General features: G+C 38.9%; 1 protein-coding gene across 1 annotated transcript; it reads right to left on the reverse strand.

The window, feature by feature from the left end:
- Positions 1–946: 946 nt before the first annotated feature.
- LOC139535249 (fibronectin type III domain-containing protein 11-like) lies at positions 947–8,146 on the reverse strand. The gene is made up of 2 exons (XM_071334579.1): positions 8,110–8,146; positions 947–2,028 (listed from the first exon to the last, which is right to left on the reverse strand). The coding sequence occupies exon 2, from the start codon at positions 2,021–2,023 to the stop codon at positions 1,025–1,027; it is 999 nt and encodes a 332-aa protein (XP_071190680.1). The 5' UTR covers positions 2,024–2,028; positions 8,110–8,146; the 3' UTR covers positions 947–1,024.
- Between the last annotated feature and the right edge of the window lie 3,942 nt (positions 8,147–12,088).

The following is a 12,088-nucleotide window of genomic DNA, read 5'->3' on the forward strand; positions in this document are numbered from 1 at the left end:
GTGTATTAAGTTAAACATCATTGTATTAAGTTAAATGTCAGTGTATTAAAGTTAAACATCAGTGTATTAAGTTAAACATCAGTGTATTACGTTAAACATCAGTGTATTAAGTTAAACATCAGTGTATTACGTTAAACATCAGTGTATTACGTTAAACATCAGTGTATTACGTTAAACGTCAGTGTATTAAGTTAAATGTCAGTGTATTAAGTTAAACATCAGTGTATTAAGTTAAACATCAGTGTATTAAGTTAAACATCAGTGTATTAAGTTAAACAGTGTATTACGTTAAACATCAGTGTATTAAGTTAAACATCAGATTGTTTGATTGTGAGTAACCCTGACCACAGAGATGCTATACCACACACAGTGCACAACATTTTTTGTTTTCTTCACCGTCAAAGCACTGCTTGAACGCAAAGTATCAACAATGTATTTCATCTGCAATGGCAAAAGTGCATAAAGATGGCGGGATTCAGATATGACTTCATTGTTTTAGCACAATCCACAGAGTTATGAAACTACGGTGCACAACATGGTTCAATACGCCAATGTACTGTATCGTTTTTTTTTTCTTCATCCACGGTCTTGGAGCTAAAATTGGGATCATGTAGAGTATACTCTGCTAAAGACAATGCAAAGAAAAAAAAGGAGATCAATGTTCAATACGGCGAACAAGGCATTTGTGACAAGTGCATGGGGGGCGCCATAATTATGGACATCCGCTATTGTATTGAAATGTCCATGTTTATGCTGCTATTGGAAAGGTAAAACCTTCTTCACTCTCTCCACAGTTGTAGGTGTTATGTCTGGTATGGCCATATGGCTAGGTGGCAGACATAACAATGCCATAACAACATATCAGACACATTCTCAAGGACAATATTTGTTTTGCTCTGTAACATGATTAAAGGACTAGGCTCGAATCCCCAAAATCTTGACAATGTCTTTTATTAGAGAGATAAAAAAAAAATTAAAATGTCTTTATTTTCATATTGCCATGCACTCACGCCACGCTAGCCCATTACCAGGGGAACAGCCTCCTCCTCTTCTCCTGGCTCCCGGTGAAGCCCCCTGGGGATAGTGGCATGGTTCTGAGCACCATGGTGTCATTCCAGAACCCGTAGACCAGGCAGCAGGCGTCAGCCCGCTTCACTGTGAACTCGTAGCACCTTTGCGGCAACAGGTTGTTGACCTGTATGCAGTAGGAGTTGCAGGTCACCGTTCCTAGCTGGTTCCCTTCCTCCGTGTTGGTCGGCTGGAGGAGCTTGTAGCGGATCTCAAACTGTTCCCCAGGCTCCTGCTGCTCCTGCCCGGCCATTTCCCAGTGCAGCCGGGCGCAGTCGGCCAGAGCCTCCGAGCGTGACGTGTCGAACATCACGGGCATTTTGACGGACAGCCTCAAATGAATCTGGGGCACCTTGGCGTTGCCCGTCTCAGAGATGAGCCGGTGCTTTGTGTGCAGCTCCCCGGGCATCAGTGTCGAGTCAAAGTCCGTGAACGCCTTCATGAGATGCGCTATCCTCCCATTTATGTGGGCGACCTCTTGATCGCCATAGTCGCTCTGGCTGGCTATGGCCTCCATTTCCACTTTGCCCTTACAGAACTGCTCGTAGAGCTCCTCCAGCAGGCTCAGCTGGATCTGCACCTGGCTGTGGCCCAGCTTCTTCATCCGCTGGAACTTCCAGGGATCGATGAGGTGGAGGATGGTGGAGTTGGACAGGTAGTTCTGCTGCTGCTGCGGGTCTGGTTGGTGGAGTGTGTCCTGGCGCATGACCTCCAGGTAATAGGAGCACTTATTGAGGATGTCCAGTTTGGACTTGCACTGCTTGATGTTACAGGGGTTGAGCTTAGTGGAGAGCAGCTGCGTGACCTGGTCATGGAGGTCTTTGAAGGTGATCCATTTTTTCGGGTCCATGCCGGGGCTGTCTCCTCCCTGGCCACCAGCGCAGCGTGTCTTCATGGGGTGGCGCTGATCGCTGACGTCACTGTCATCGCCCGGGGGGGTCATCATTCTTTTCATGTCAGCTGCAAAACATACATGGAGATTTCCCTTCGTCATATAATTAAACATCTCTGTCTGTATTACTTTGGCGAGCTACATGTTTTCTCTCTTATGTAAAGGTTAAACTGAATGAATTAAAAAAAAATGTTTTATTGTCATACACACCGGATAGGTGCAGTGAAAATTGTTGTTTTACAAGGTCAGCTATAATAGTACGGCGCCCCTGGAGCAAATTAGGGTTAAATGCCTTGCTCAAGGGCACATTGACCAATTTTCCACCTTGTACACTCTAACCTATGGGTGAAATGTGTATATATATTTGTGTATGTGAGCACTCAGCCCGTTTGACCTGTAGAAGATTTTTGTGGATGGGAACATTGTCAATAAAGGTGGTAATTGGACGCATACACAGTGTGCAGGACTTTCTGTTATTTTTAAGTATACTTCATTAGCCAGGCGCCTACTTTTTTTAAGGATGAGCATATGACCACAAACTTTTCTTTACAATGAATGTACTCTGAAGATTGATAAGCAACAACAATGATAAGCAACAACAAACTTGGCTAGTTATTTCTTTGGTCAGGCTTTCCATTGAAGACAGATTTGAGACTTCTTCTTTCAAGAGAAAAGCCACAAACTGTCAACCTGTAAAGAAAAATGTTGTGGTTCACCACTTGACAGTTGAAATGATGCAACATTAAGGAAAAAAACGAATAGGCTATAGAGATCCACTGTCTTCCGACAGGTGGTGTTATTCAAACGTGAAAGCAGTTGTGCCATCTGACCTAAGACACTGCTAGAGATCATGAAATAGGCCTAAGTACAGTGCCTTCAGAAAGTATACACACCGCTTGACTTTCCACATTTTGTCTTGTTACAGCCTGAATTTTAAATAGATTAAATGAGATTTTTTTGTCACTGGCCTACACACAATACCCCATAATGTCAAAGTGGAATTTCTACAAATTAATATAAAATGAAAAAAATGAAATTTCCTGCATCAATAAGTATTCAACCCTTTTGTTATGGTAAACCTAAGTAAGTTCAGGAGTAAAAATGTGCTTAACACGTCACATAATAAGTTACATGGACTCACTCTGTGTGCAATAATAATGTTTAACATGATTTTTTGAATGACTACCTCATCTCTGTACCCCACACAATTATCTGTAAGGTCCCTCAGTAGAGCAGTGAATTTCAAACACAGATTCAACCACAAAGAACAGGGAGGTTTTTCAATGCCTCCCAAGAAGGGCACCTATTGGTAGATTGGTAAAAACAAAAAAGCAGACATTGAATATCCCTTTGAGCATGGTGAAGTTATCAATTTCACTTTGGATCATGTGCCAATACACCCAGTCACTACAAAGATACAGGCATCATTCCCAGTGGTGGAAAAAGTACCCAATAGTCATAATTGAGTAAAAGTAAAGATACCTTAATAGAAAATGACTCGAGTAAAAGTGAAAGTTACCCAGTAAAATACTACTTGAGTAAAAGTCTAAAAGTATTTGGTTTAAAATATACTTAAGTATCAAAAGTAAATGTAAATTGCTAAAATATACTTAAGTATCAAAAGTAAATGTATAAATAATTTCAAATTCCTTATATTAAGCAAATCCGACAGCACAATGTTCATGTTCTTTTAATTTACAGATAGCCAGGGGCACACTCCACCACTTAGACATACTTTACAGATTAAGCATTTGTGTTTAATGAGTCTGGCAGATCAGAGGCGGTAGGGATGACCATGGATGTTCTCTTGATAAGTATGCGAATTTGACAATTTTTAAGCATTCAAAATGTAACGAGTACTTTTGGGTGTCAGGGAAAATGTATGGAGTAAAAAGTACATCATTTTCTTTAGGAATGTAGTGAAGTAAAAGTTGTCAAAAATATAAATAGTCAAGTAAAGTACAGATACTCCCCAAAACTACTTAAGTAGTACTTTAAAGTATTTTTACTTAAGTACTTTACACCACTGATCCTTCCTAACTCAGTTGCCAGAGAGGAAGGAAACCGCTCAGGGATTTCACCATGAGGCCAATGGTGACTTTAAAACAGTTACAGAGTTTAATGGCTTTGATAGGAGAAAACAGGATAGATCAACTATATTATAGTTACTCGCAATACTACCTAATTGACATAGGGAAAAGAAGGAAACCCGTAAAGAATAAAAATATTCCAAAACATGCATCCTGTTTGCAAAAAGGCACTAAAGTAATACTGCAAAAAAATGTGGCAAAGCAATTAACTTTTTGGCTTGAATACAAAGTGTTATGTTTGGGATTAATCCAATACAGCACATTACTGAGTACCACTCTCCATATTTTCAAGCATAGTGGTCGCTGCGTCATGTTATGTGTATGCTTGTAATTGTTGAGGACTGGGGAGATTTTCAGGATAAAAAAGAAATGGAATGGAGATTCACAGGCAAAATCCTAGAGGGAAACCTGGTTCAGTCTGCTTTCCACCAGACACTGGGAGATTAATTCACCTTTCAGCAGGACAATAACCTAAAACACAAGGCCAAATCTACACTGGAGTTGCTTACCAATAATACAGTGAATGTGTCTGAGTGGCCGAGTTACAGTTTTGACTTAAATCTGATTGAAAATCTATAAAAACACCTGAAAATTGTTGTCTAGCAATGATCAACAACCAATTAGACAAAACTTGAACAATTTTCCCAAAGATTATGGGCAAATGTAGCACAATCCAGGTGTGGAAAACTCTTAGAGACATACCTAGAAAGACTCACAGCTGTGATCCCTGCCAAAGGTGATTCTAACATATATTGACTCAGGGAGTTGAAAGTCAGTAAGTAAGTAAGTAAGAATGTTTATCTTATCAAGATATATTAGTGTTTTATTTTTCATGAATATTTGTACAAATGGTAAAACATTTCTTTCCCTTTAACATTCTAATTTCCATCACAATTGCATGACAGCATGTTTCACATTCAAAATATTGGAGATCTCCAGTTGTATAGAAGGGGTGTGAAAAATTCCAGATTCAAAGGTCAGACTGAGATATAGGCTAGACCGAACACAGCACATTAACACATGTACAGCAGGTAAGAAATAGGCCTAGCCAATGATCAACGTTAATGTTTTTCCACCCTCAAAACAAATACAGCAAGACCGAAAGTAAGTTGGACAACGTTTGGCCTTTTTATAAAAAACAATTGGCTACCTGCTTGAACAAAAAATCCAAAATGAAATTAAATAATACATTGACAGCTTGTTGGTTAAAATACGTCTGAATAAATGAAATATACAATGAAATCGCTATTTACAGATAGATGCGGTCAAATATATTGGCACAGTTGAAATTTACAATGAAGTTCAATGGAGCAGAATGTTCTGTTTTTCAAAACTGGTTGAATTGTTATTTTTCCCCTGTAGGCACCTGCAACTTACCACATGTAAGATAAATTATACAGTAAATGAGAATAACTGCCTCCAACTAAATTCATCAGAATTTTTTATAATTTAGTCCAGGACATTTTTGACTTTGAAGTGAAAAATCGAAATTTCAGTTTAGATTTTTTGATGCTTGGTCCTGTGCAGTTGTATGTCAAATCAAATCAAATGTTATTTGTCACAAGCTTCGTAAACAACAGGTGTAGACTAACAGTGAAATGTTTACTTATGGGCCCTTCCCAACAATGCATAGAGAAAGAAAATAGAGAAATAACAGATTCAGATGATTTAACAGTCACATGTACAGGGTTGCAGGTTTGATTGCAGGGTAGGTTGAAAAAGTAAATACGTAATAATAAAAGTAATAATAAATAAACAAAGAGTAACAATAACTTTTACACAGGGTACCAGTACTGAGTCAATGTGCAAGGGCACGAGGTAATTGAAGTAGAAATGTACATATAACTAGGAATAAAGTAACAAGTTAAACAAATACACATGTAAACACCAAAAGATTTTTCAATTTCAATGTACAGTACCGGTCAAAAGTTTGGACACACCTACTCATTCAAGGGGTTTTCTTAATTTTTTTGGACTATTTTCTACATTGTAGAATACTAGTGAAGACATCAAAACTATGAAATAACACATATGGAATCATGTAGTAACCAAAAAAGTGTTATACAAATGAAAACATATTTTTTATTTGAGATTCTTCAAAGTAGCCACCCTTTGCCTTGATGACAGCTTTGCACACTCTTGGCATTCTCTCAACCACATTCACGAGGTAGTCACCTGGAATGCATTTCAATTAACAGGTTTGCCTCGTTAAAAGTTCATTTCTGGAATTTCTTTCCTTAATGCGTTTGAGCCAATCAGTTGTGTTGTGACAAGGTAGGGGTGGTCTACAAAAGATAGCCCTATTTGGTAAAAGACCAAGTCCATATTATGGCAACAACAGCTCAAATAAGCAAAGAGAAACGACAGTCCATCATTAATTTAAGACATGAAGGTCAGTTAATCTGGAACATTTCAAGAACTTTGAAAGTTTCTTCAAATGCAGTCGCAAAAACCATCAAGTGCTATGATGAAACTGGCTCTCATGAGGACCGCCACAGGAAAGGAAGACCCAGAATTAAATCTGCTGCAGAGGATAAGTTCATTAGAGTTAACTGCACCTCAGATTGCAGCCCAAATAAATGCTTCAGAGTTCAAGGAACAGACACACCTCAACATCAACTGTTCAGAGGAGACTGTGTGAATCAGGCCTTCGTGGTTGAATTGCTGCAAAGAAACCACTACTGAAGGACACCAATAAGAAGAAGAGACTTGCTTGGGCCAAGAAACACGAGCAATGGACATTAGACCGGTGGAAATCTGTCCTTTGGTCTGATGAGTCCAAATTTGAGATTTTTGGTTCCAACTGCTGTCTTTGTGAGACGCAGAGTCGGTGAATGCATGACTGGTTCCCACTGTGAAGCATGGAGGAGGAGGTGTGATGGTGCTTTGCCGGTGACACTGTCAGTGATTTACTTAGAATTCAGGGAACACATTCTGCAGCGATACACCATCCCACCTGGTTTGTGCTTAGTGGAACTATCATTTGTTTTTCAACAGGACGATGACCCAAAACACCTCCAGGTGTATAAGGGCTATTTGACCAGGAAGGAGAGTGATGGAGTGCTGCATCAGATGACCTGGCCTCCACAATCACCCGACCTCAAACCAATTGAGATGGTTTGGGATGAGTTGGACCGCAGAATGAAGGAAAAGCAACCAACAAGTGCTCAGCATATGTGGGAACTCCTTCATGACTGTTAGAAAAGCATTCCTCATGAAGCTGGTTGAGAGAATGCCAAGACTGTGCAAAGCTGTCATCAATGCAAAGCGTGGCTACTTTGAAGAATCTAAAATATATATTTTGATTTGTTTAACACTTTTTTGGTTACTACATGATTCAATGTGTTATTTCATAGTTTTGATGTCTTCACTATTAATCTACAATGTAGAAAATAGTAAAAATAAAGAAAAACCCTTTTGAGTGGTACTGTATTTTAAAATAAATAGTGATTCATGCAAGGGTCAGTCTGCCAATATTTGACTGAATCTGTAGGCTATGGCCTATGCCTGCTCATCAAATTATAGGCTAGCCTAATAGATTTTCAGTCATGATTAATTCTTAGCTAAAGTAGCACCATGAAATTCGCCCACTTGAAAATATATTAATCTTCACTCCTCAAATGACTGAAACTGTATCCAGACAATTTATATCTGATAGGTTACTGGAAGCAGAAGATTATCCATTATATTGACCAGATACTCGTAACAACGTAAGCAGTACGGCACTTCTATTCGATATTACGTTGTTACGAGTAGCAAATAAACCATTACATTTTTGTGGACCAAATTCGACACTCACTGACCTCCATACAAAAACGAATCGTTTGTTGAGCGAAAGAAATTACTAACAACCGCCACCTGCTGGACAAGACAGATTTTGTGCCCAGTTATCACTCTCGCTTCGCCTCTTCCTCTACTAAAAACATTGTGCAAATTTGCAGAAAGGCTTTCGATAGTGTTCAAAACATGCACAGCGAAGCTCTTTTCACAGAAGCTCAACTCTCTTTGACCAACCGACGGTGTTCATTAGGCCTACTGTATTCAAGCAGAATTTCTTACCTGCTCGGTCTAATGCATTGCCGTCTTGCACCACGAATAGTTTGAAAATAAATGTTGTTTTTAATGGTGCTTTTAAAAGTTACCATAGCTACGAACTCAAATGGCACAGGTGCAACATTGTGAGGTCATACTTGCATACATTTTGAGACGATTACAGTTGCCATAGGTCTTGGCTTAATTTCTCAAGATTGAAACCGATTTAAAAAACCAAACATATTATACCTCTTTATAATGCGTTGCAAACTGAATGTTCGATAACTTTGATTATTAGCCTATTAATCATTCGCGACATCATGCGTCTTTTCGAATGACTTTGCACTACTAGCCTATTTTTACACCCGTTAGGTCTTGACATTTTCATTCCAATGTCTATGTTTTCCAGTAGAGAATACAACTATTTTTTTAGAGAGAAGGACCTAATCCGACATTTAAACCTATGATGGAGAGAATATTGAGACCTGCACCATCTATAGACGACCACAAAGTGGCAGTAAAGACCATCTGTTGCTTTATACAATTGTCACTGGAACTGCAGTAATGACTTGTTAATCACACCATCTGATTGAACAATAGACTTCTAGGGTTGAACCTTCAAAACAATTGTTAGGACTATGATCTAAAGGCGTATACACACACAAATATAGCCTAACATTGGAAAACCGGTCCCAAGTCATTTCACTTGTGTGTTCATTAGGCTAATCATACAATGGAGCAGTGCACTTGGGAAGATCAAATCAAACGTTATTGGTCACATACACATATTTGGCAGATGTTATTGTGGGTGTAGCGAAATGCTTGGATTTAGGAGCTAGAAGCAGAGCTTCCATGTCTGTCAGCGTCATCTTGTACCAAAAACTTCTCAAAGAAGAAATGTACTTTTAATACATGTAATTATAAATTGAATAACACACTTATGAGGTAAAGTAGCCTACTGAAAAATCAGCTGAAGGAAATTGTCATTTTCAAGGGTGCCCTTTTCTTGACCAGGTTCCAAATCAAAAGGCTAGCTGCATTTCAGTTGGAAATGAATTGTTGTTTCACAATGTAAGACCAAGAATTATTTCCAAATATCACATTTGAGTCAGTCATTCGATAGCCTATATCGATGACATTAGGACTAACTGTTGATAAAAGCATGCATAAAGAACAAATATGCCATTTCTGTTCTATATTAATTGAAATGATCATAAATGACCATAGGCCTATAGACAGTTCTGATTGCAAAGCATTTCTATAAGGCCTCTTCTGGCACAACAGATGTAGGCCTGATTACCAACAGCGATGAGACAGCCTACAGGGAGGAGGTGAGAGGCCTGGCGGACTGGTGCCAGGAGAATAACCTCTAAACACAAGGATTTTCGCTGCAAGTGCAATAACATCTGCAAATCTGTGTAGCCTACACGACCAATAAACATTGATTTGATAAGATAGGATAATGGTTCACACCTGACATTATTGGATGGACATGACATTAAGGAGATGACATTATGACAGAGATGACATTATGACAGAGATGACATTATCAACCTCAAATGCATTCATTCCAATCTGTGACTGTAATAGTCCAGTGAGTAATGTAGTAGGTCTACACTTGATAACTTTGATGTACTCATAATATGAGTATATCAGAGTTATCAAGTGTAGATCTACTACATTACTGATCACTGTCTGTTCAATTGACGATAGTTGTGTTTGCACAGCACAGCTGAGTGAGATAGCGTTAAAAGCTGGGGCTGCGTCCCAAATGGCATCCTATTCCCTGGCCTATATAGTGCACCACTTTTGACCAGGACCTATGGTCAAAAGTAGTGCACTATGTAGGGAATAAAGTACCATTTGGGACACACTCTAAATCATCATTACATAGGCTTGTTTCAACAATTATATTCAATCATATGACTGAATGTTTATTCTAGCTACATGATTAAGTCTTATGTCACCAGTGTTTTTACATATTGAAATGACAACATCTCTGACATCTTATAAGTCTATAATTGGATGAATCGTTATATAAGCTCTATTCTATAATGGTATTACCATCACTTTGTCAACATAGTTGTTTTGCTTCGCCTTAACTTATAAATCCATAATTTCTATTGGATTCCACATTGCATTTCATCCAACACCCAATTTAAAATATTTGTTTTATCCAATTCGGTTGAGATTTGTTTATAAACCATAGATAGCATGAATATGGCAATGTATAGATTCTACTATTAGAGGGCAGCGTCTATGATGTTTTACATTGTTTTTGTGGGAAGTATTCCAGTAAGAGTCTATGCAGTCTGTTATCAGCAACACCATTGTCTTCCAGAAGTGATCTGTGATGATGGACCTCTCTCACGGAGATCTTAATAACCCAATGATCTTCTATTCAGACCAAAAAACAGATCATACAGTGATTACAAGGGGAAAATTCCCCCAAAGCGCACCTATTTTGCCTCGCCTGATAAGGCGAAATATGAGCATCACGCCTACATGTCGACAGACTGTCTGTCTCTGTCTCTGGCTGCGTCCCAAATTACACCCTATCCCTACATAGACAGTGCACTACTTTTGACCAGACCCCTATGGCCAGACCCCTCAGTAAACATTTAATTGTACAGTTTTACACACCACTGTATCCTGCTCATATGACAAAACTCTGATATGATTTTAGAGTTTGATGGGCCCTGGTCAAAAGTTGCAGGTTATAGAGGTAAGAGGGTGCCATTTGTGAGGTAACCTTAGTCTGTACAATGTGTACCTCTCCATTGGTTGTGAGGCCCAGGACCCCCCTCATTCACTGTTTATTTTTTAAGGGTACAGTAGCCCTCTCTTCATTCACTGTTACTCTTTTAAAGGTACAGTAAGTAGCCCTCTCTTCATTCACTGTTACTCTTTTAAAGGTACAGTAAGTAGCCCTCTCTTCATTCACTGTTACTCTTTTAAAGGTACAGTAGCCCTTTTATCATTCACTGTTTCTCTTTTAAAGGTGCAGTAGTCCTCTCGCTATTCACTCTTTCAGTTCTAGGAAGAAGAACTAGGTTAAATCCCAAATGGCACACTTTCTCCCATTTAGAGCTCTACAACAGTAGTGCACTATATAGGGAATAGTATTCCATTTGGGACACATTCATAACCCTTTTTGAACTCAACCCTTTTGGTGACTGACACACACACACCCTCCATCTTAGGTGACCTAATTTCCTTTGGTAGCAGCCGTGGGAATGCAACATCTGAATACAAACTGACCAGAATGTTTTTTGTGTGCGTCCATGATATCATTGAACTAATCAATTACTGTAAAAAGATTACTGAAGATTTGGATATAAATGATTGGCAGCGCGACCGTGAGAAGTGCTCTTGTTTGCTAGGTCTAAAAGACAATTTAAGATAAAATATGTATGTTTAGTTTCAAACACTTTTGAGTTTTTAAAAATTATTATTGCTGTCTTACAAATATCACGAGATTTGACAAATCAATTCCTATCAGTTCCATTCACACCTTTCCCTTGGGTGGGGAGAAGGCCACCTGGTTCAATGATCCAATTTTAACCATGACTCTCTGCTCAAGCAACGGAACTGCACTCTGCCGAGTGATAATCCTCATGAGGTCAAACTAACATTGCAGCAGTAGAGATTAACTTAAATTCAGATAATGACTTTACATGGCCTTACCTGGTTATACAATACTGGTGTAGGGTGAGGTTGCCCCTAGATGCTGATCTGGGATCAGTTTTGCATTTTCAGTTTTGCATGGCCTGGCACATTGACGTAAACATGTAGCTTTAGACCCCTCAATTGGTTTGATATCAGTCACCACTTTGAATTTGCACAAACTGTGAATCATCAGTATCATAACTAGTGTGATGTCTCAACACGTTCCATAACCTATGGTCTAAGGAACATACACCTCCATGCCTATTGGATCTGCTAAAATATATCTGTCAGTATAGGACTTAATTTATTTAGTGGCCTTGTGGTTAGAGTTTGGAAG

Source organism: Salvelinus alpinus, chromosome 12 (assembly GCF_045679555.1).
Source record: "Salvelinus alpinus chromosome 12, SLU_Salpinus.1, whole genome shotgun sequence".
In the NCBI taxonomy this organism is placed as follows: domain Eukaryota; kingdom Metazoa; phylum Chordata; class Actinopteri; order Salmoniformes; family Salmonidae; genus Salvelinus; species Salvelinus alpinus.